Raw genomic sequence first — 24,314 nt, forward strand, 5'->3', positions numbered from 1 at the left:
TTTCGCCAAGTGAACTATTATCAAGAAGTACGTTAAAATCGGCCCATGCAGTTACGTTAGGTCTTCAGACGAAACTGTAGTAACTGGTGTTTGCCTTGGTATGTCTTACATTTTCACTTTGATTATATGTAACAATTATCTATTAACTCATTCTTTTTCCTATATGCAGGTCTTGTACTGAGTTTAGAGAATCATTATGGAATGTAGCTGTACTCTATTTTAAACCATCACTACTATTAAATTTTGAATATTTATGTAACTTAATGTTTTTTTAGTTAAGAATATAGGTAGTGTTCCTGTTTTTATTAGTCTCTATTTTACATTGAGATTGACTATTGATGCTAAAATGACATGCGACTCTATAAAGACTTCCGATTCTCTAACTAAAAGCCAGCACTGTAAATGACATCCCCATCTTTATTCGTACTGACGCTAAATTCCAAGTCGTCGTCTGTAGTCATATCCCATATCTTATAAATCATCATAAAGGTGAAAATGTTACAAATACTTCCAAAAAATAATCCATCCAAATAATGGTTCACACCTTCACAAATAACATTGGAAAGAGCGTATGTAAGGATTTGTCCCACAACAAAGAAAAAGACACCGACTAATATGGAACCTGTAACCCAAAAATTTTTAACGATCACTAATGACATGAGTAATTGACAAATGGTGTAAATAAACAGGAAGACCAAATTAACAATATAGACAACGACAAACATTCCTGTGGTGTCTGTGCTTGAAATTTGATGATTCTGTATCCATGACTTAAAAGTTAAGATTGATGCTAAGAAATTTGCCGTAAACCCCAATAATGATGCCCCACGTACCAGGAACATGGATTTAAAAGTCCCGTCTTCCCAAAGATTAAATACCAAAAACCCATTAACTAATAATGTCCAGCAACATGCACCGGCAAACCCAATTTGGATGGCCACGAAGTATGGATAGGATGGTGAACCTGGAGGAGATACCCCACAATCAACGATTAAAGTCAATATAATTAAAATTAGTGACAATTGGAAAAAATATAAGTATTCAGATCTACCAATAGCCGTATATTTCTGTCTGACATTGTAAAGAATAATCAATAGTACACCAAGGGCTCCAATGTTTATGAATGCATTCCCAACGTCAAAGATGACTGTATTTGCTAAATCGATAGATCTAGCATAGCAACGAGGTAAGATACCGACATCTAAATGTTGTGGATCAAAATTATGAATGTTAGTTGAGTTCGATAATATGAAATGTGTAGTTGATTTCACTACAGAACACAATGGTAATGGTGTTCTAGAACACATCTGTGCGAAGTCACTAATACCCATTTTTATTCGAAGATTAGTTGGATTAGGTTAACAGCGAGTGTATTTCACGAAATATACGTTTAGGAAATGGATTTGAAAGCACTGTTCAGTTGATTAACATGTGGCTTGTACCTTTTTGATCTATTTTTGTATAACTTTATTGTTCCGTTCGAAGAAAAAAATTTGAAACGCCAAAGATAAAAAATGTCAATTTTGAAGTTAAATTCTCATATTTGACAAAGCTTATGAGCCAAAAAATGTCAGTTCTTAAGTAGAAGGTAGTCTAGGAGTGTTTGTGTTACTGGTCTTTATTAGTAAATTATATGTTAAGTCTTTCTACATCGTCTTGTTGCAACAGGATATTTGTTTCTTTTAAGGCAGTTACAAGAAAAACACACTCTACCTGTTCTTCAACTATAAAATATTAATTTATGAAGTCATTTTGCTCCCAAATGCTTGTTCTTTTCAAACTGGTCATGGTAATAGTAATTATTTAAAGGTATATGAGCTTGCTGGGCAATTCCAGGTTACATGATCCAAATAAAAATTTGAAGGGTTACCAATTAACTATTGACACGGGGTTTACTTTGTAATAGTACCAATGCTAAACACATATAAGAAGTAAGAACGCCGAACTGAGTTCTTGATAGAATGCGAGTATAATGTCATTGTTAGTTGTCACCAATCTGAGTTTTCGTGTGACTGTTTTTTCTTCCACCCGTACCACTCAAAATACATCCTTACCTCTCGATCCGTTTTAAATTTTCAAACTTTTTTGCGTCTGTTCCCTTTCCAATTTCAAACGCGGACAGAGTCTCACGGGATAGTCTACACGGAATTCAGCCCAAACTAGGCTACCTGGGTAATACTCTGAGTAATCTTCAAGATATTATCAAGAGAAGGTGGTGTTTATATTAACAAGTTCACTTCAAACCAAGAAACAACTACAAAACTATCTGATACAATGGGTATGTGCAAGCGTATAACTAGGAAATGGAGACAACTGGATCCCGACGTATAATTGAGAACGAATGAAATGATTGAAGTCAACGATAGATCTAGAGAAATGCGAATGAAATTTGTTTACATTTTTATGCTATCCCATTACCGAAATGGTTCATCAATGAATGTGTTATTAAAAAGTTGTAGGAAAAAAAGTACGTTTTTAGTCATGGCATCACCAAAACCAAAATAATTAAAAAATGATGAGAACTGAATAAAAACTATCAAGCATTAAAGACATTGTGTACATTTTCATGATAAGGAGGAATCAGTTGATCCAGCTTCCACAATGACCCACGCCATGGGTTAAATTATCATAAGTTTTATTACTAACAATTGTTCCATGTTTTGGTTGAAATTAATTAGTTAACGTTCCAAAGACCAGAAAGACTTACTGTAAGGGTAGAAACTGTCGTAAGCACACCCAACACAAGGTTACCCAATACAAAGCTGGTAAGGCTTCCTTGTTCGCTCAAGGTAAGAGACGTTATGACCGTAAACAATCCGGTTTCGGTGGTCAAACCAAGCCAGTTTTCCACAAGAAAGCTAAGACTACCAAGAAGGTTGTTTTGAGATTGGAATGTGTCGCTTGTAAGACTAAGGCTCAATTAGTCTTGAAGAGATGTAAGCATTTCGAATTAGGTGGTGAAAAGAAGCAAAAGGGTGCTGCTTTGCAATTTTAAATGTGAATTTGTTAAATTTTTTAACTCATTCATATTTTTTACTAAAAATTATTGCATTTCAAACATATCTTTTATTATATTTGGATAATTCTTCCCCCCTCCTCCTTACCTGAATCTCGGTAAGTGTGATCTATTCTATTGTATAAAGCAGATAGTAATCAACGTTTTAATAATAAGACACATTTGGTATTTCCCGATAAGTAGTTACGTATGTGTATATCTTTAAGATAATTAGAGTGTGGATAAAGATTTCATTCGTTTTTGCATGGTTGCAATCTGGAAAATAGTAAAGTAACTGTATACTCTTGCGTTTTAACTTTACATTACGTTTAAGGAATAATAGTACAATACAAAAAATTATACAAAAAAAATGTGGATACAGCTGATTCCCAATGTCTCATATATTGAATCAACATCAGGCGCCCAGCAACGTTCTATTAATCTACGCTAAACAAATACCAAACGAGAAGAAAGTATTTTTCAAAGAGACATAGTAAATGAATCTCTCTCAGGTTCTTAATTAAGAAAAAAGACCCTTATCATGGTATTGCATTGGCGATTTAAAAATGATGTTGGTCTTTTTAAAAAAAACCTTGAAATAAAGTGAAGTTTAGTTACAATGAAAGATTGAATTTTTTCTTCACTTTTTAAACTAAAAAAATCCCGATAATGTCTACCGGGTAAAATATTTTAATACTTGTTATAGTAGATGTTAGGGTTATTCAACTACATGTCATGATATCTTGGGTTCATACAATTCCAGTGGTATTTATACATTAAATAATGCATTCAATGCATATAGAATTCTAAAGAAGCTGAACAATAAATATTTTAGTAAAGATGACTTTTGCATTAGTTTTTAATTAGCTATATCTGTCAAAGACTTTTAAATAGTTTTGCGATCCTACTATAAAATAAGCTAGCCAGTTCAACACAAAGCACGTAGCAAAAACAGAAAACCTCATAAGCTTAATATTTTTTCTTCTCTGACGCAATTCTTGTTATAGTTTTAGGTGGAAATTTTTGGTAAAGAACGTAAAATAACCATGCAAAAGTGGTAGCACCAACAAATATAATTCCCTTATATGGCTCTTCAACGTCTAAAAATGGGTATGGGTTGCTTTGACCTCTCTTTGGATCAATTAAGAATGCGAGATATCTATAATATCCAAAACCTAAAGCGGTAGTGATCACCCAGACTCTAGCATTAGAAAGCTGGAACTTAGTTCCAGCACCCGATAAGTAATGATCTGACATGAGGAAAATAAAAGGGAAAAGATGAATGCAACAATCCACAGAAATAGGAACAGGAGAAGGTGTATCATTCGATGGGATTCCCTGCATTATTAAGGGAAGGAAAAATAGTCTTAAAGGCCAGTAAATCAAAGGAACGATTGATTCTAATACTAATGCGATGGGTAATGCAATATTTCTGCTTATGAAGTTTGAACGATCACGTAACTTCTTGCATTTGATGCTGTCTTTATTCCTTTGAATGAAGAAGTTAGCGACATTGGTGACGTTACTTATCAAAGTTGCAATAACAGAAATATTTGTCAGGAACTGCTTATGGCCTGCTTGTTTTAAAGATGGTGGTAACTCAATGGTAGCAGCCCAGCGCAAACCCCAACCACAGGCCGCCAAGGAGGTTAAGTTAATGAGTAAACTGAAAACAGTAGGTTTTGGAGCAGGGACAACAGTGTTTGACATCTTCGTTGATATACTGGTTCCTCGTGGTTCTTTCTATCTCTTTGGGGTCAGAACCTTCAAATAAAGACGACACCTTTAAATAAAGAACTTGTTAGAAAAGACTATAGGGGTATTTCGCGGTTAACTTACTAAGCCCGAACTGACACCTTCTCATATTACGTACTTATAAAACTATAGCAACGACACATTGGCTAACTTAACAACTGCTGATCGTTATGGTATTCCCAATCAGTAGCTTTACAGATGTTCCAAGACAGATGGGATATGCCTGAGGTATGTAGCACCATTGAACCTTGTTCTAAGAGCTTTTTATTCTCTGATCCAAGATGGGTCTTCATACACTCGTTATGTAGTTCAAGCAATGTATATGATACCGAGTTTACCCCTGTAAGCTGGCTTTTAGCTTGTAGTTCATTAAAGCTCAAAAACCACTCTTTATAGCATACCCTCAAAGCGATGAAAATTAACATAGTCCATGTTACATACAATAGCCACTTCGTTAAATCATTACTTTCTAGAAAGATGAAGGGGTGAATAATGACAATCACTCCTTGTTGTTGCAAGAAGATATCCAGAAACGCGGCTATCTGTTTAATAGTACCTTTGCTCCCTTGAATAACATTATAACAACTGGAAACCATGATGCATTTTTTAACACCCGCAACCCAACGATCTAGAAGGAAACTCTGTTGTTATTTAATGTTAGCAACCATTGGTTACTGAACCCTTTAACACAACAACCTTACATTATCGAAGGGACGCCCTATGACATGTGTCTTGACAAAGGAATAAAACAGATCCGCATTCAATCAATGGCTCATCTACTTAGAACAGGACAAGTGTACTTCAATTCTATTTGTCAGGTTACGAAATGTTGGGTGAGATGGTTTGAGGGTGAATTCATATATATATTGCAGTGGTTAGTCTGCCCTCATTTCAGTTACCTTGATATATACGTCCTCCAATCTTGCCAGTTCGCACTAAAACGTAACAGTTATTAATTTTACAAAGGATGAAACTACAATTCGTTTTATCTGCCCTTTTGGCAGCAACATCTTTAACTTCAGCAACTCCCTTCAATCAACTTTACAAAAGACAGGCTAATGGGACTGTGAATGGTACTTCCCCATCGGGCTCGAATGCAAGCAATGCCACAAATGGTACCTCAGGTGCTGGAGGTGCTGGTGGTGTAGGTGGTGCTGGCGGTGCTGGTGGTGCAGGTGGTGCAGGTGGTGGAACTGGCCAATTGAAAGTTATTGTAACAGGCGGTGAAGTTCCTATCTCAGTCACTTCAAACCCAAACGTCTCAATTACAACTTTGTTCAATTCCTCCAGTATTTTGAATATTACTCAATTATATCAAGTTGCAGGTGAATGTAACAGCACTTTGAGTAATGATTCATTCCAAGGTGTGGTTATTGTCGGTAACAAACCTTCGTTGGAAGGATTGGGGTTCTTAACTAATATCGTATTGAATACAAACAAATCTGTGGTAGTGACAAATAATGCCGTTAATGGTATTGCAGTCGCTTCAGATAAGAACTCGAGTTCTCGTGGTACTTTGGTTATTGGTAATAAGAATGTTGTCTACTCGGGTCTTTTCCCACCATGGAGTGTTCCTGTAGGTGTTTGGGACGGTCAAGTGGTCCATTGGTTCTATGAAGCTTGTGAACCTGTTCTCACAGCTCACAACTCTACATTAAGAACACAATTCCAAAACTTTACAAATGTAAACGCAATTTCTAATTCATCTTCCCCTGTCGTACCAATAGTCTTTGAAGCGACTGTTTCCAATAGTTTAATCCAAACTTTGGGATCTTCATTACAAGGACTAGTTGTTATTAGTTCTCAAGGTTCAAACACTACCACATCATCCGTTTCATTGTCAAATGTTAATTTCCCTGTTGTATTTGCTCAAGATTTTGGTAAGATTGGCTTTATTAGGAATACTAGCATCCCAACAAATGCTATATCGGCTGGTTATTTGACTCCTGTCCAGGCTCAAATATTATTATCTGTTGCCATTGCGAATAATGTCAATAGTACCGAATCTTTAAAAATGCTCTACCCATAAATGATTCTTTAAGATGAATATTATGGATACTTTCAAGCCATTTTCTAACTTTTTTTTTCCATTATTAGTTCTTTATTACGAATTCTTTTTTCAATTAACTCCGATATTTTTTACTTCTTTTAGCACTTACAAGGTTCTTTACTTGACTGCTGAGTATGTGGTGAATAGGAACATTATTTTAGTTCATTTATTAATAAATTTCTTTATGATTTTTAATTTTATTTACATTAATATCAAATTCTTTCAAAATTTTGTATTCATGAAAAGGTTTTAAATATTTTCTTTGATAAAAACAACTCAAAATTATAAGGTAAAAAATTGTGTCACACAATTGATGTTGTTACGGCGAATATGAAACATTTACACTATAAAAATAGAAGTATGAAAAAAAGGAAATAGGTGTAACGAAAGAAAAAGAAACAGACCAAGTAGAAAAGATTCCCGATGTATAAATAGCAAGTTATTTTGATGGTAAGTAAGATTGAAATTGAGAAGAATTATTTTATTTATAAATATGTAGTTTAGAATAAAGCAGCGAGAATTTAAAGTATTAAATAATTAAAGAAGCATGTCGAATATAATTCATCCAGATATCACAAATTTGATGGAACAAGAATTGAAATATTAAGCACAAAATATTTCTTTGATTTTTACAATTGCATAGGTTCTTCGAAAGCTTTGTATATTAAAAAGAAGTTATCTAAACAGCATATAGTTCTATGTTTTTTTCCTTCTAGTTTATCAACAACGTAACAGCAAAGCCCAAGTTTTTGAAAACAAAAGAAAAGAAAAATGCCAAATTTATTATAATTTTTCTCTTTCTTCCAGGTGGACTTAACTTGCTTTGATTATTTTGAATTCCTAGCTAAAAAATTAACCTAAGAATTGTTAAAAAAGAATGCGCAAGCCGGGAATCGAACCCGGGGCCCAACGATGGCAACGTTGGATTTTACCACTAAACCACCTGCGCTTTTTATTATGTTTTTTTTAAGAATTGGAGATTACCTTAAAGGCAATGTATGGTCAGCTGACCCAGATGCCTCAACATCACTTTGGATGTCTTTTAAGGTGTGCTCCGGAAAATTAGTATAAACCTCACCAATTCTAAAATTCCTTGAGAAGGTATTGCTGACTTTGGGAAACCAATAACGATCTTGTTAATTTTAATTACTGAGTAAAATACCTTGCAGTTTATACATTATAATATTTAATGACAAAATTTACCTGAATTTAGAATACTAGCTAGTGGAGTTATTCAATTAAGAGTCACAGCCCCTTGATCAAAGATTGCCATTCAAACAAGATTTTAACTCCAGGTATTTCTCAAGTAGGTCCAGTAAGACCAAGAATCCATATTTTAAAAAAATGGCGACAATTTTACATTAAAAAAAAAATATTTATAGTGAATACTAATAGACACCTGGTGAACATATTGCTTTTATTATACAAAACATGTAAAAAAAGTGTACTCTATAATTTAATAAGTTAAATTACTTCTTATCTCTTCTAGTAATTTTTCCCATAATATTCGCGAATGAAGTTTTGTTTGATTCACGACGTTGCCCATTTATTTCTAGTGCCAGATCTTCATTATTAGTTTTTGAATTATTGGAACCATATCCAGTGGAAAAATTTATACCGAAAAACTTGGATGACGATGATGGTGCCGTTGAAGAATTTGTACCTATTGGAACATTCAGATATGCAGATGAACTATTCATTGAAAGCATATCCAATGAGACATTAGAAGCATTATTACTTCTATTCAAAGATGTTGTGATGTTTAGGCCATCAGTATTATTAGATACCAAAGAAAGTGATGATTTTTGATGCGAAATTTGTGGCCTAGAAGGTGGTAAAAAGTCCATATTTATATTGGGGTTTAGACCTGCAGAAACAGGATAATCAGGAGGTAATTCATCTTCAACTATATCTTCTTTTAACGCATTATCGTATGAAGGCACTTGACTTAGACTATTAATTTCCCAATCGCCTCTAGTTCCCATCGAATGGTGGTTTAAAGTTGTAAACGAGCTTTCCCTAGAGAAATTGGTAAGTATCGAGTTACGTTCATTCAAACTCCCTATAGACAAAATTGTATTTGATCTAAACCGTTTCCTTGAAATGTTCGACAATCTTCTTGATGTTACTAGGCTGTCAACGCTTGCAATATCCCTGTTATCTCCATCAATACTCGTAGCCTCATGATTATCTGGAACATCACCAACAATTATGGAAGGAACGTTTGAATTCCGACTTTCTATAGTTAATCCTCTAACACGTCCTTGTAATGCGTCCACAGAGAGTGGTAAATCAATTGAAGATGATTCATGATGTTCTGGAATATTAATTGAATTGCCACTATAAAGTTTATCAAAGACATGCTTTTCATAATTAGGGGGGGCCATTAAATCACACATTGGAGTCTCAGATGAAATTTCTGAATTTGCAATGCACAAATCCATATTGGAAGCCGATGTGGTAAATATTCTTGAATTGTCATCACCAAAGATTGATGAATTAACCAAATTATTAGTCTCTGCGTCATGGCTGTATTTTATTGGATTTGCTTCCACGTTATCCAGTGTATTGACACCAAGTGTCAAAAATGGAGATATAAACAAAACCAAAGGTAAAGATGCCCGCAATTCACTCACATGTCCATCTGAATTGATTAAACATATGACAAACTTCAATTTATGAGTAACTTTAATATTCCTCAGGATTGTGCAATCCTGTGTACTTTTCGATAAACTTGGCGGAAGTGGCAATTCCATATCCACTTCCCATTTGTCTTGAAATTGCAAGTTCTCCATATCGTAATTCTCATTCTCTAAATATTGACTTAAATATTTTTTAGGGTCTTTTATCTTCATTTTGGTAACAATTCTTTCATGCTTGGTAAATGTACCTGGGTTACCCATGAGTTGAAAAATTTCCAACAATGTAATCTTAATGAGTCCCAACCTCAAACCCTTAGTTAATGGGATGATAGAAATATTGATAGGGACAATAGATCCAATTGGGACTGCCTTGCTTGGAACAGAGATTGAATAATCCACTTTGGCAGGCCAAGTATTTTCTACAACGACAGATTCATGTAATTCCAAAGCATCTGGTCTTAACGTTCTTACAAGTCTAATATTTTTTTTACAGGACAGATCTGTAGAATATTTATCTCTTTCAATGACGGCCTCGATGGTATAAGAATGTGAACCATAGGGCAATCCTTCCACACTCTCATTCAGAGAACCTGGCAGAACGGCACTAAAGGGAAATTCATAATTCCCCTTAACTAAAGTATGGTAATTTGATATTCCACTCGAACTACTTGCTGTAGATACCAAAGATGAGGATCTTCCTCTATTTCTCATGGCAGCTAAATTGGATGAAGACTTGCTGGCAATACTAGTATTTTTACCATAATTATGGTATAAATCCTGGATATAGCTTTTAATATTCAAGTTATCCCAGTTATGCTGATAAATTTTCTTCTTGTATTTGATGTAACCTCTGGGATGTTCCGGATGTTTTTCAGATGCTAACGGTACATTTAAATTAATAGTCCCATACATTCGCAACGAGATTGATCGTATCTGTATAGGTTCATTCACAGAAAGTACAATAGCACCAGAAAGGAAGACAGACGAAGCTTCCTCCGCAGGCCCCTGCAGTAAGATGATGTCCTTTTCAGAACTTTTCAATCTGACGTCAAACAATAATGGATCATGTTTCTTGTTAGCTGCAAATCCTAGCATCCTCAGTAAACAGACCAATTAAAAGTTCCAGTTCACTCTTTCAACCTACTGGTGGTTCAGTTATCTTAAATGATGGTGGCGAGTCTCAGCTGATCCAGGAAAAAAGGCAGAATTTCTCTTATGATAGAAATAGGGGCAAACAATAGGCAACAATGTTGGCAGTATACGATATGTCAGCAAAGAATATATATGTATCCAATACGGCAAATAACAATAATAGATCACCTGAGGTCTAGTAGTCAGTAGACGTGTCTTATAATTGTTGCTTTTATTGCCCCTTTTGGTGTTGAGAATAAGAAAAGAGTGCGGGGAAAAATAAGACCATACCGATAGTTGGGCGCTTAGAACTTCATATAACCGACATATACTGCAGAAGAGCTTAACCTATGGCTTGTGTCATTTATGGAGGATACTATAGTTAAGTATATACTTTGTATGAATTAAGCGAGAAGGAGAGAGTACTGGGAAAGTAAGAGACAGTCACCGCCACGCTCAGGGTCCAGTACATAATTATATAATGAGCCTTCGGATGAAATAACTCGAATTGGAATCATCTTAACTTTCAATTGCGTCTGAGAAGTCTTCCTCTCTGTGATATCATTGTCTTGGTCAAATAACTCGGGGTAATCTAATAAATCGATGTCAATGGGTGATCCTATGCTTGTGATACTCTTAATGTTGCTACTGCTTTCGATGGGAAGTTTTAAAGACGCGAAGTGTCTTGATGGTTCCAGTATGGATGTCATCTTGATGGGAAATATTTGTCCCAAAGTCTTGGCAGCCCTGCGTGATAGTTTTTGAGATGAGTTTCTAATCATCCTTCCCATTGTCTTTCTCGAAGCATCCACAAAGGGTTCCTTGGATCGGGATGGTTCAATCTGATTGAGATCCTCAAGTGTCTCTAAACTGACTCTATCTTCATCTAGCCCCAAAGTTCCATCTCCATCGTCATTTTCAGCAACTTCATTTCTGATTTCGTCCTCTTCAACTTCAATGTTACTATCTTCCTCATTTTTATCAGAAGTTAAAATATTTTTGGCCCCCAATTTGAAAACATGGACAGTCTTACTAGAGCAGGTAACAGCTAAGAAATCATTATTTTCGTCAAAGCACATAGAATAAATTGTTGTTGGATAAGTACCTCGCCTAAATTGATACAATTTTACTCCTGTCTCCACGTTAAATACTCTAATAATAGTCCCTTTCTCAGATGCCGTGGCCAATAATGTTCCATCTGAACTTATTTGTAATGCAGCAATGTCACCTTGATGCGCCTCAATTACCATCAAAGGTTGTAGAGTAGTTAAATTGAAAATAATTATATCACCATTCTTGGAGATATTGTTGCCATGTACACGTTGTTCATTCATATCTTCTTCATTAGTTGAAGATCGACGAACTGACTGTCCTTGCCTTATTTGATCCTTGGTGTTATTATTATTATTATTATTATTATTATCATCATCATCATTATCATCTTCATCATCGACAGCATCATCTGGATTCTTTGCATTTGGCAAGACATAATTTCCTTGAACATTTCTACCTCCAGTGGCAATGGCAATATTATTCGTTGTGGCATTAGTTTTAATCTCAGAATCAATTATCTGTGGATGTAACGGGTACGCCAGGTAATTTCTCTCTAAACATGGAGACATGGTAACTAACCCTTCGGGATTCGAATGCGTTTCTAAAGTATGAAGTAGTCGCATATTACTAATATCATATATATAAATTCGTTCCTGTAGTACCACAGCTAACCTGGATTTGTTCATTTTCACTGAGAGTATGGATGTTGGGAACGTCACTTCGCATATCATCGAATGTTTCTTTGTGTTTATTATTTGTAATCTTCTTGGCGAAAAAGCTGGCTGATCTCCACTTCCTACTAGTGCTAGTAATGATGTAGAGAACAACATTTCTACTATGGAATAACTACCATTTTCCTCGGAGTAGAATTTACCAAAAGGATCACAATTAAAGATCTTGAACCCTCTTGATGTAGCCACGGATATGCAGGTCCCTGTTTGATTGAAATTAATAAAGTTTATTGTCGGAAGTTGTTTAGACATGTTTCCTACACCTTAGATTGTTCGTAATCCACCTCTTTGGATAATCTAGGAATTGTTGAACGTCTTCAAGAAAATATTGGAATATGATCGATTGATTGAAATGTGTCCGCGATGGTAATAATGAGCGAGAAGGTTAAGGATTTTCCTTAACTATGGAAAATATTTAAAATTATCAATAACTAGGTTATTCAGAAGACTAAGATGTCAAAAAAGAAGAAACCACGATCAAGGTGTTCAAGAATCAACGTTGAAGGGAAAGAAACAGAATAGCACCAATTTGATTAACCAAACTACTCCTGGGTTTTAAAACAACTCAACAAGAAATAGGTCAAACTAAAACCAATACAGGCAAACAACCAGATACGATTTCAAATCAATTTCAGCAAACTGTTGGCTTACTGAACAATTATACCACATAGAATAGAAAGGATGTGATTGAAGTTGTTATGGACAAGCGAGTCAAGCATGATAAAGCCGTCACTGGCTTATAAGAATATATATCGGGGATTCTGATACCTTAATGAACAAACTAAATAAACTCAATTCGAAGGACTTGGTGATGAGAACAATTCTTCTTCAATCTAGGGCCATCTAACCACGTGACAGAATTATACTAACAATGTACATGGTTGTTTTCTAAATTAATAGTGTATCCCAGTGGCCGAGTGGTTAAGGCGATGCCCTGCTATTTCCAAGAAAAAGCATTTAGGCATTGGGTTTTACCTGCGCAGGTTCGAATCCTGTCTGTGACGCTTTTTTTTTGATAACTTTTGCTTGGATATGAGTCCAACTGTAAGTGTATGATGTCTCATCTTGGAATATACATATCTATAAACTTTAAGTATTTTCTTGATACCAAGGATCAGGGACCATTAGAATATAGTGTTCCATGGCTTCCCTGAAACGATTTTTATACTGTCTTGGCGTCACCACTGTAGGTGTCTTTGTGCTGCTTCCACCACCACCAACTAATCCTTTCTCTTTCACCCAACTTTCTAATTTTTTGTCCCAAGTGAATGTTCGAATAAAATCAATGATCCCTACCGTCAAAGTATACCCTTCATTATCTATGCCAATAACCAAGGAATAATCCATAACATTCATCTTAGCTAGAAACAAAGTATCATTCCATAAAGATGCTCTAAGCAATTTTTTGTCATATTCCCTGACATGGATGGGTGATTCATATATATATTCAACCATATTTTCATCTAGTAAGACCTCATTCTCTTTCCCCGTCTGTTCAACATGTCTATTCCTCATCGACCCTTTCAAATCAAAAATTCTACTTGTTTTCCTATTATAGAATAGATTCTCCATGATTATGACATCCATCTTATAACTTTTGGGACCTGACGCAGGATTTCGAAGTTGAATTTGGTAAAATCCAAACACTTTGGCAAGGGTTGTAGGAAGTTCATGAAACATAGCCTGTGCCATATATTCGAAATAATAAGGGGCAAATTTGATAAAAGCATCCAATTCATTATGTGATAATTCTTTGATAATAAATCTATCATCTAAAGTCTTCAAAAAGCCACTACCACTTTTTCCACCGCTGGAATCCCATTTAACACATCTGGATAGACTTTGAATAAAATTTTCCTGGCAGTTACAAATCTTTCTGAAGGCTTCGAAATGTTCCGCAAAAAAAACTTTGCAGGACATTACTGTATATTGATCTTCAAATTGGTATCGTAAATGAACTGCCGTTTTCTTAGTCATTATTTTTTCTAAGACCAAATTATCATCAAGATCGGGAAAATTGTTGGTATCATTATTAGAATTTGTCTTTAAAATCTCCTTGGAAGAAATTGCATCATTAGATTGCTTAATAGGCTCCTTTTCAGAAATTTTAGACTCTTGTTCTGACGTAGATGTCGATATACTATTTGGAATGTTATCACTGTCAGTCATTTCAGCAGCTGGGTCATGGATCACAGAAGGACTCCCAGTAGCGTTGCTTTGGTTGTTGGAGGATATATCAACATTTGCCATTTTCTGTTTGTAATCGGAAGTGGCCAAACAAAATGCAATTAGAGAGGTTGGTTCATCTTCTCTTATAATAACATCACTGTCAGCGAAAACATGTTCCGTCAATAAAGTTGGATAGACTAAAGGCTTCCATAGGTATGGTGATCTATCAGCCCAAAAATTTGAAAGTGCTTTCATCAGTAACGATTTCTCCGGTTGGACAGTAGCTTCATCTTTGCTGACCGTCGTAGTAGTGGTTACAGGTGGGAGCGGTTCAGCAGTACTCTCGATATTATCATTCGGGGAACCTTCCAACGTCACTGGATCTTTATGCAATTCATCTTTCACCTCCTTTTCATTGAAAATCTTCTTACCCCATTGATTTATTGAATTTTCCAACTCTTCCTCCAAATTCTGGGTAAAATCTCCCCGAGATACATTATTTTTGGTAAGAGTTGCTCCTGAGTTGTTCCTTATTTTTATCATATCTTCTTCTGTCACGTCATGTAATGGCTCATCGACAGCATCTTTAACATTTTTATAAATTTCTACAATTGGCGTAGACGTTTGGAGTTTCAGAGCTTGGTATTTGTTTTTATTTATTTGTAATCTTTCCTTTTCTCTTTGTAACTCAAACTCTTTTGATATGGCATCTAGATGCATCTGATCAAAATAGCTTGCTAAACGTGCCACTTTTGAACTCTTGCCATCATCATCCGGTGTACTCACAGACTGTTGTTGAATACCAATTTCTGTGTCAAGTTGGTCTAGATTAGGAAGTTGGTTATCGGCATTATCTAAATTAGCAGTAGTTGAAGTCTCTTTGTTGGTATTATCTGAAGAGAGAGGCAGGTTTGACCTTGTCGATGGTAAGTGCGCATTCTCTGTCGGTACACGCGTGCTGGTAGCAAAATCAGTACTACCTTGAGTTCCGGAGAAAGGCTGTGGAAGTGGGTATTCCTTTTCTAACTTCTTTAAACTTTCAGCAGCATCAGGCATATTTTCCAGTCCATCTTGTCTTAAAACTTTTTCATCAATATTAGTAGGCAACTCTATATTATCAATGCTTTTAGAATCTCCAAAGAATTTCTTTAATTGGTTTGTTGTAATTCGTGTAACATCCATTTCAGAGGGCATATATTTATTCCCAAAATCATTAAAATCCGAATCCCAGCTCACTGCTTTCGCGTAGAGTGTTTTAATTATTACATTCATTTGTAAATGGCGATCAGCGGGTGTCTTTCTATAAACTGTTTCTAATTCTTCCAGTAACTGTTTCTTCTCATGGTTCACATTTTGCTTCAACTGCATGATTTCATTTTGACCGGCTAATAATTTCTTGTCTGACATACTATCAAGTTTCAGACGATCTAAACGATCTTGAACGCTTTCATAGAAGCTATTGATTTTATCTAAAAGTTGATAATATAATTCCACTTTCAATTTAATGTCAATGTGAGGTTTCCAATTAATTCTCCTTGGTGGTGTTATTAGTTCATGAACATCCAATGAGGAATATTCCATTCTGACAACAAGGTCGTTATAACCAAAGTATTTGACGTGATCTTTAGTAAAATCGTGTGAACAATTCCCTATACCTTCCACGCTTTCCTTCTTTGTCCAAAACATCACCTCCAGATATTTACCAAATGAATAATTCCAAGTCTTTTCACTAACCTGTAGGATGGGTGTAGAAGTGCCACACTTTTTGCAATAACTCCAGGTCAGGATAATATCTTTTAATTTGGGCAATCGAGTTTGAAATTTTTCAATTAAAACATCTACTTTACCAGACCCATGGACATAACTTCTATAATGATCTAATAATAGTCCATTACATCCTTGATGACATGGGAACCATGCAGTGGCTACCACATTCTCAATAAATTGACCAATGGATATATCACTATCCCAAAAGTAATCAATTGTGGTAATCTCGGGCCCAATACATGGAGTGGCAGTTTTTGTTGATACCATAGAATAAAGAACAGTGATGCATTGATGAGAACCTGTTCCTAATAAATTATGTGATTGTGCATATGAGACTTCCCATTGTCTGCATCTTCTTTTGAATTCAAGTTCCAAATCTTTGGTCTCTCTTTCCCTAATAAAGCCCGTTATGTATTTCAGATCCTTTAACGTTAAAGTGGATTCGATACCAAGATTTGAATCAGCTGGATTAAACATTTCAGATAAATTTTCATTTTCAATACGCGTTTCATTAAATTTCGATTCTAGTTCTCTGGCTCTCCTTAACAAAAACGGTATTGGGAAATGAACAGTGGGCGATACTGTTAATATTCTTTTATTAAATTTATCAAGGAAATCTGCAAAGTATCCTTCAACGATTTCTGTTCTTTTACGTTCCTTTTCTTCTAAATAATATTTTGAAGATAATTGAATAAAATTGTCATTAAAGAAGGAACTTTCCAATTTTAAAGAGAAGACAGTATAAACCATAAATTCTGTCACATGTTTAATTTTTTTCAGAATGTCTTGAGAGGCACCTCTCAAAAGTATAGTCCCTCCAAGTGATGCGTTACATCCTCGCAAGAATGTGTAAGTTTTGCTTACATTACCGTAAATAAAAGTTTTTACTTCAAATGATTCACATTCACCCATCTTAACATTTGATGCTAATTTATCAATGGAAATGGCAATATCTGCTTCGGTTAACTTAGCAATTCTTTCAATTACTTGTGGCTTCATATTAAATTGAACAATGACACCTGCTTTGTTTAATAATCCTAGGGCATACCCACTTACATTAGCACCAACAAATATTATGTCAGGATTTAATGACGTTAGACGAGAGACCAATTTATCTAAATATTCTCTTTCCTGTGCAAAGACAGCATCCAATGATAAGAAATGGTTTTCGTTTTTTTGATACTCGAGAGGGAATATAACGAGAAGAATTCTTGGATTCTCTAAATAACGAGGCATAGTCTTTGAAGGTAAAGCCTTTGAAAAAATTATACCATCAACAAATTCAGAAGAATCAATATCTCCCCCTGATATTCTTTTAATCTTGACATAATTTTGTCTATAGTCTAATGAATTAGAATCTCTGGCACTTAATCTTATATTTTGAATCTTAATAAGAAATCCTTGTAATATTTTTAACCAATGATCCATGTTTGATACGGTTTGATCTCCTAACACTTGTTCTAATAATGCCTGCATGTGTAAAGTGGAAACTTCATTTAATTTTGTTTTATTTTCCTTATATTCTTTCATTCCTGAAATACTAGAAATTCTTCTCCAACTGGCATTACGAAGATGATAATTAGCTACAATGGAATTTCCATTTCCTAGTGATGGGTTATAATTATCAACTGTTGATAATTCATTGGGCCTTAATTTTGGTATGTTGTTATTTGATCCACCTAAATTTGGGGTGCTTACGCTTTGATTAGATCTTACTCTCTGAATCGAATCCGAATTTTTGAATTTTTGTCTCTGTTGTTGATGCCTAGATCTGCTCTTTCTTCTATTATTTTGCATTCTTTGTAATGAAGCTTGAGCTCTTTGGAATGATTTCATGGAATTTCTTGTTGATCGTATTGGATTATCCGAATGTGTGACTCCATTAAGTGATGAATATATGGACATTGAATCTTCATCTTCTGAAGATTCCATGTAGTTATCATCGTCGTCGTCATTGTCGTCATTCACAACATCATCACCATCCGATTGATCATCATCCTCGTCGTAGATCACTGCACTATTGAATGCGGAAGTTGGTTGTTGTGATGCTAAGGGTCCCGAACCCTTTGGAATGTTTGAAGAGGTTGAATTTCTATGTTGTCTTAACGTAGAGTTTGAATTGGAATTGGAATTGGAATTGGAATTCGAGGTGGGATGTGGGTTGTAATGGAAATCGAATTTAAAATTTCTATTTGTTAAATTACGAATAATGGAATCAGATGAATTTTTGTTCAATGGTGAATTGTTATTATTATTTCTATTTCTATTATAATTGGAGAATGATGTTCTTCTTAAGGAATGGTTACTTGATTTATGCAGATGCTGCAATGGTGAAGCAACTCGTTGGTTAGTATTGTTGTTGCTGTTGTTGGTGTTGTTGTTTCCCAATGGTGATCGTTTCAATAGATCTGGAGTGAATGAAATTTCCAATGATTCACCTTGTCTTGTTGCTGGTATCGCCATCTTTGGTGGTGGTGATGGAGTTGCCATAAACAGTTTGGAGTCCTCCTTGGACGTGACTATACTCTTTGCATCATCGTCATTAAGTAACAACACTTCTGTCTTTGTTGGAGTGAAAGTGGGTCGGCCATCATTGTGATCATCATTAAACCTCGCAATGGGTTGTTCGTCAATATGTTCGTTATCATTGGTGGATGGAGTCCTGCTCCCGTCATGCGGTTCTTGCTCTTCCTCGTCTTCTTCTTCCTCATCACTGGAATCGACGAAATTGTCAATATTCCCAAAGCAACGTTCACACACTCTCAATCTTCCACCATGATACCCGAGATTCTCACCGGATATGAGCAACGTACACCTATGGCAGAAGATCTGTCCACAAATCCTACAATGATGCTTCCTTCTGAATGTATTGAAAGACTTGGCACAATTAAAGCATTCTCTTGCGCTTTCATCTTTCATCCAGTATTGTCTGGACAAGAGGCCATCGGGAGCGACTTTATTCTTTGCCGCCTTGGAATTCTTGTTATTATTATAGAATGCAAAGAGGAAGCTTTTGGAGAGGGAAGCAGTCATGGAGGAGGAGACTGATTTCATGGAGGAGATGTCGTCCTCGATGTCATGGAGGGCGGATATGGACGATTGTTGACGGTGAGTTCTGGTGTTTATGTTTGGTGATCGTATGGGGATGGCGTTGACTGTGGATTTGGAGGTGTATATGCTTGATCTTTTCCAGTTTGCGTTTGGAGTTGTAGTTGTTGTTGTGAGTGGGAACTGGAAAGGTGGGTGTGTGGCGGCGGCGACGGCGGCAGGTTGTTGTGGTATGTTGATGGACGGTAGGTCATCGTTTGTGTTTGTGATTGCAGATGGATGTGTGTCCAGACTATTTGATTGTTCAGTCTGGTTATTTGACATTTTGTTGTGTGATTTTGTTGGTGATGATGGTGGTGGTGTTGTTGAGTGTGTATAGTATGTAAATAAGAGGGAAATGATCGACAGGGCGAAAGCGAGTACGAGGGCGAGACAAGAGGGCAAGCAAACAAGGAAGCAAGAGTATATGTATAGAAGTGCATACTGATAAGCGATTGCTTGGTACACTTTCCTCCATAATACAAGAAGGTTTGTTTACATCACCCCAATGTCTATTGTCTCGGTTTCGCGAAAATGAAATAATAAAGTAAATTGAAAAAAAAAAACGTCCATTGAAACTGATAACAACCACCGCTACAAACAAGCGACGCAAGATGCTGCTACAATATGCATTGAGTGTAGTGCTTCTCCTAAAACACGCGCTAAGTTTCGATTGGGACCTGCGAGCCGGATCGGGTATTTCATTTGCAGAGTATCACGAGGAAAACATCCCGTTACTGCTTGGTCTGGACAGTACGAACAAGAGCGACGGCAACCTGTTGCTACCGTTCAATACGACACGTATCCCCGGGAGCAATGAGTCGCTCGCCATCCAGCAGTTTATCGTGGACCATTTCAACGAGACGTTGCAGGCCAATTGGACGATAGAGCAGGATCGGTTCGAAGAGAACGGGCGCAACTTCACGAACCTGGTGTTCACGTTGAACCAGGGACCATCACCATCGGACGACGACGACGATGGCAAGTACCTGATGCTCTCAGCGCACTACGACACGCTAATCAGGCCCGATGGGTTCGTGGGTGCCATGGACAGCGCAGCGTCGTGTGCGATGATGCTCTACATCGCGCAGTTTGTGGACTGGACCCTGGCACATCCGGACCCGGATTCCGCGGCAACCAGCCGGGAAACCACTCCGCTGGCGCTGAAGCTTGTCTTCTTCGACGGCGAGGAGGCCCTGGAACACTGGTCCGCGGAAGACTCGCTGTATGGATCCCGCCATCTGGCGGCTAAATGGGAGGTGGACGGTACCCTGCCACAGATCGAGCTGATGGTGTTGTTGGACCTGCTCGGGGATCGCACGAGCAGGGTCCCCAGCTATTTTGGCAGCTCGCACAAGTACTACTCCATGCTCAGCGAGATCGAAACGGATTACCTCGCAGGCACGGCGCTAGCTTCCTCGTTGGACGCGACAAACACCGCGTTTGTCGCCCTAGGCCGCAGCGTCATCGACGACGACCACGTGCCCTTCTACAGAAGGGGGACGGCCGTGCTGCACGTGATCCCGTACCCGTTCCCCACGACATGGCACGCCGTCGAGGACGATTTCGCCCATCTGAGCTCGGACGAAATCCGCCGCTGGACAACAATCCTGTCCGAGTTCACGTGGCGCTCCGTGCAGCGCGATGCACCCCTGAAATTATAGACCTATATAACGATAATAGATCTATAGTAATACACTACACCCCTCCCTCTCATATACAAGTGACACATCCAACTGCCAACAATGCCCGACTACCTAAGAACACCAGACAAACACCAGGAATACGCTCAATCACGCTTCTTCACAGACCTCAACGAGGATGAACCTCCACAACCAATGAAGAGCCCAAACTTGTCCGAGTTCAACGTATCAGAGCCCCCCATCTCCGTATCACCATTGCCACCACCTGCACAGGAGGATCCACACCAACATAACGGATATAATGACTACTCATACCTTCATGGCGCAAAGGCAGACAAGAAAAAGGATACGAACCCACCACATCATCAATTCGTAAGACGTAGCTCGACAAACTACGCGGATGCTTTGAACGATAAAGAGAAGGCAACCGCTACAACACTCCCCCATCACCCAAGACATAAGAGTGGGTCCCCCGAGATGAACCTACAGGACCTGAGACACGATCATCAGATGCAGAATACCGAGCATACCAAGCATAAGTGTGCAGACATGGGTGATTATATACTGGGCAAAACTACAACCCCGGAAACGCAACAAGTAGAAGATACAGACCCAGTCACAGGCTCGCAGGCTGCCACTACTGCTACTAGTACTTCAGCAATCCCCAAGACAACTCCCGCCGCACCAACTGACGTCCCGCAGATGCAAAGGAGGAAATCGTCCTTTGTCTACGAGGACTTCAAGAAGGACATGTACGACAGGTTGAAGATGTTCGAAAAGAAGTAATCACCATCCTCTCTATACCCATTTATATATATACACATATATAACTCCTTCCATCATCTCTAAATACATATCAGCATGTCTCGGACACTCCGCGCTACAATACCGTCCGACTGGAAAATATTATTATCCATTCAAAAAAAAAAAAAAATAATTCAAAACGTCAGATCACCAAACACAACAAACAAACCAACCAAACATGTCCTCGATCGCCTCCCAGGTACGTAAGGCAGCTCCCACAGTCGACACCATCGTCACAGACTACGCCATCGGCTACTTCAACCATCTTTCCACCACAACACTCGATGCAGTGCAAAGTAAGACACTAGACTTGCCCTCCGAGGTGAAATTCGTCTCAGATTTACTCATTAACGCTGGTGCACCCGCGGAAAAGGTAGATACCCTTTCACAATCTCTGTTCAAGCAATTGAACTTGCAATGGGAGGAAAATAAGGCCAAATTGGAACTCACGGGGGACACCTCCAAACGTTTGCTGGATATAAACGTCTTGCAATCACATAATAATAAGGCTAATTTGAACACTTCGTTGTCCATGTTGGGTGTCAATGGGAATGATATTGAACATGCGGGCAGAAATATGGAAACCAGAGTGGATTTGAAGAAATTGGCCAAGGCTGAACAAAAAATTGCCAAAAAGGTGGCAAAGAGGAATAATAAATTCGTTCAGTATGAAGCTTCTAAATTGATTGATGAACAATCGCAGGAGGATTATGATTCGTTCTTCTTGAAGATTAATCCTCTGGAATTCGGATCCGCTGCGGGGAAATCAAAGGATATTAAGATTGATACTTTCGATTTGTATGTCGGGGACGGTCAAAGAATCCTGTCTGATGCACAATTGACATTAAGTTTTGGTCATCGTTATGGGTTGGTCGGGCAGAATGGTATTGGTAAATCTACTCTGTTGAGAGCCCTATCTAGAAGAGAATTGAATGTACCCAAGCATGTTTCCATCTTACATGTGGAACAAGAATTGAGAGGTGATGAAACTTTAGCATTACAAAGTGTTTTGGATGCTGATGTGTGGAGAAAACAATTACTTTCGGAAGAGGCTAAGATTAATGAAAGATTGAAAGAAATGGATAAATTAAGATCGGAATTTGAAGAAGATAGTTTGGAAGTGAAAAAATTAGATAATGAACGTGAAGATTTGGATAAACATTTAATTCAAATTGATGAAAAATTAGCTGATATGGAATCTGATAAGGCAGAGGCAAGAGCCGCATCCATCCTTTACGGGTTAGGGTTCAGTACAGAGGCACAACAAAAGCCTACAAATTCATTCTCTGGTGGGTGGAGAATGAGATTATCATTGGCAAGAGCATTGTTCTGTCAACCAGATTTACTTCTATTAGATGAACCTTCCAATATGTTGGATGTCCCATCCATCGCTTATTTGGCAGAATATTTGAAAACATACCCATCTACAGTCCTAACAGTATCGCATGACCGTGCCTTCTTAAATGAAGTGGCAACAGATATTATTTATCAACATAATGAAAGATTGGACTATTATAGAGGTCAAGATTTCGATACTTTCTACACAACAAAGGAGGAACGTAGAAAGAATGCACAAAGAGAATACGAAAATCAAATGGCATACAGAAAACATTTACAAGAATTTATTGACAAATTTAGATATAATGCAGCTAAATCATCAGAGGCACAATCTAGAATTAAGAAATTGGAAAAATTACCCGTTTTGGAACCACCAGAAGAGGAAAAGACAATTACTTTCAAATTCCCCGACTGTGAAAAATTATCACCACCAATTATTCAATTACAAGATGTTTCCTTTGGTTATGATGAAAATAATTTATTATTAAATGATGTTAATCTAGACGTACAAATGGATTCCAGAATTGCACTTGTTGGTGCTAATGGTTGTGGTAAGACTACATTATTGAAAGTAATGATGGAGGAATTAAGACCTACAAAGGGGTTCGTCTCTAGAAATGGTAGACTACGTATAGGTTATTTCACACAACATCATGTGGATTCCATGGATTTAACCACCTCAGCGGTAGATTGGATGTCCAAGGCATACCCAGGTAAGACAGATGAAGAATATAGACATCACTTGGGGTCATTTGGTATTACAGGTACTTTAGGTTTACAAAAGATGGAACTACTATCTGGTGGTCAAAAATCTCGTGTTGCCTTCGCTGCCCTATGTCTAAATAATCCTCATATCTTAGTGCTTGATGAACCTTCCAATCATTTGGATACTACTGGTTTGGATGCTTTGGTGGAATCACTAAAGAATTTCTCAGGTGGTGTGTTGATGGTTTCTCATGATATTTCCATTATTGATCATGTCTGTAATGAAATTTGGGTTTCCGAAAATGGTACCGTGAAGAGATTTGATGGTGATATTTATGGTTATAGAGATTATATTTTGGCTTCTGCAAATTCAGCAGGTGTGGTCAAGAAACATTGATTCATGCAATTATATATACAAAATCTTGTAGGATTGTATAAGAATTT

At 37.2% G+C, this 24,314-nt stretch overlaps 10 protein-coding genes and 2 non-coding genes across 12 annotated transcripts; 6 read left to right on the plus strand and 6 right to left on the minus strand.

Moving 5' to 3' along the window:
- Positions 1–383: 383 nt before the first annotated feature.
- Positions 384–1,331, minus strand: CHS7 (Chs7p; the record flags this gene model as incomplete). Its single annotated transcript, XM_003675946.1, has 1 exon — positions 384–1,331. One exon carries the CDS (start codon positions 1,329–1,331, stop codon positions 384–386), a length of 948 nt encoding a protein of 315 aa, XP_003675994.1.
- Positions 1,332–2,274: 943 nt separating this feature from the next.
- On the plus strand, positions 2,275–2,995 carry RPL42B (60S ribosomal protein eL42; the record flags this gene model as incomplete). The annotated part of the gene is made up of 2 exons (XM_003675947.1): positions 2,275–2,278; positions 2,679–2,995. 2 exons carry the CDS (start codon positions 2,275–2,277, stop codon positions 2,993–2,995), a joined length of 321 nt encoding a protein of 106 aa, XP_003675995.1.
- A 969-nt stretch (positions 2,996–3,964) lies between these two features.
- NCAS0D00510 (uncharacterized protein) lies at positions 3,965–4,705 on the minus strand (the record flags this gene model as incomplete). Its single annotated transcript, XM_003675948.1, has 1 exon — positions 3,965–4,705. The coding sequence occupies one exon, from the start codon at positions 4,703–4,705 to the stop codon at positions 3,965–3,967; it is 741 nt and encodes a 246-aa protein (XP_003675996.1).
- Positions 4,706–5,717: 1,012 nt separating this feature from the next.
- SPS100 (Sps100p) lies at positions 5,718–6,779 on the plus strand (the record flags this gene model as incomplete). The annotated part of the gene is made up of 1 exon (XM_003675949.1): positions 5,718–6,779. The coding sequence occupies one exon, from the start codon at positions 5,718–5,720 to the stop codon at positions 6,777–6,779; it is 1,062 nt and encodes a 353-aa protein (XP_003675997.1).
- Positions 6,780–7,678: 899 nt separating this feature from the next.
- On the minus strand, positions 7,679–7,749 carry NCAS0Dtrna3G. Its single transcript has one exon. It is a non-coding gene; the product is annotated as a tRNA-Gly (tRNA).
- A 520-nt stretch (positions 7,750–8,269) lies between these two features.
- Positions 8,270–10,537, minus strand: ROG3 (Rog3p; the record flags this gene model as incomplete). Its single annotated transcript, XM_003675950.1, has 1 exon — positions 8,270–10,537. One exon carries the CDS (start codon positions 10,535–10,537, stop codon positions 8,270–8,272), a length of 2,268 nt encoding a protein of 755 aa, XP_003675998.1.
- A 440-nt stretch (positions 10,538–10,977) lies between these two features.
- On the minus strand, positions 10,978–12,609 carry ATG18 (phosphoinositide binding protein ATG18; the record flags this gene model as incomplete). Its single annotated transcript, XM_003675951.1, has 1 exon — positions 10,978–12,609. The coding sequence occupies one exon, from the start codon at positions 12,607–12,609 to the stop codon at positions 10,978–10,980; it is 1,632 nt and encodes a 543-aa protein (XP_003675999.1).
- Positions 12,610–13,260: 651 nt separating this feature from the next.
- On the plus strand, positions 13,261–13,361 carry NCAS0Dtrna2S. The gene is given in 2 exon segments: positions 13,261–13,298; positions 13,316–13,361. It is a non-coding gene; the product is annotated as a tRNA-Ser (tRNA).
- An 85-nt stretch (positions 13,362–13,446) lies between these two features.
- FAB1 (1-phosphatidylinositol-3-phosphate 5-kinase) lies at positions 13,447–19,665 on the minus strand (the record flags this gene model as incomplete). The annotated part of the gene is made up of 1 exon (XM_003675952.1): positions 13,447–19,665. The coding sequence occupies one exon, from the start codon at positions 19,663–19,665 to the stop codon at positions 13,447–13,449; it is 6,219 nt and encodes a 2,072-aa protein (XP_003676000.1).
- Positions 19,666–19,994: 329 nt separating this feature from the next.
- On the plus strand, positions 19,995–21,044 carry NCAS0D00560 (uncharacterized protein; the record flags this gene model as incomplete). The annotated part of the gene is made up of 1 exon (XM_003675953.1): positions 19,995–21,044. The coding sequence occupies one exon, from the start codon at positions 19,995–19,997 to the stop codon at positions 21,042–21,044; it is 1,050 nt and encodes a 349-aa protein (XP_003676001.1).
- Positions 21,045–21,125: 81 nt separating this feature from the next.
- On the plus strand, positions 21,126–21,809 carry IGD1 (Igd1p; the record flags this gene model as incomplete). The annotated part of the gene is made up of 1 exon (XM_003675954.1): positions 21,126–21,809. The coding sequence occupies one exon, from the start codon at positions 21,126–21,128 to the stop codon at positions 21,807–21,809; it is 684 nt and encodes a 227-aa protein (XP_003676002.1).
- Positions 21,810–22,005: 196 nt separating this feature from the next.
- GCN20 (putative AAA family ATPase GCN20) lies at positions 22,006–24,267 on the plus strand (the record flags this gene model as incomplete). Its single annotated transcript, XM_003675955.1, has 1 exon — positions 22,006–24,267. The coding sequence occupies one exon, from the start codon at positions 22,006–22,008 to the stop codon at positions 24,265–24,267; it is 2,262 nt and encodes a 753-aa protein (XP_003676003.1).
- Positions 24,268–24,314: the final 47 nt, after the last annotated feature.

Source organism: Naumovozyma castellii, chromosome 4 (genome assembly GCF_000237345.1).
Source record: "Naumovozyma castellii chromosome 4, complete genome".
NCBI lineage: Eukaryota > Fungi > Ascomycota > Saccharomycetes > Saccharomycetales > Saccharomycetaceae > Naumovozyma > Naumovozyma castellii.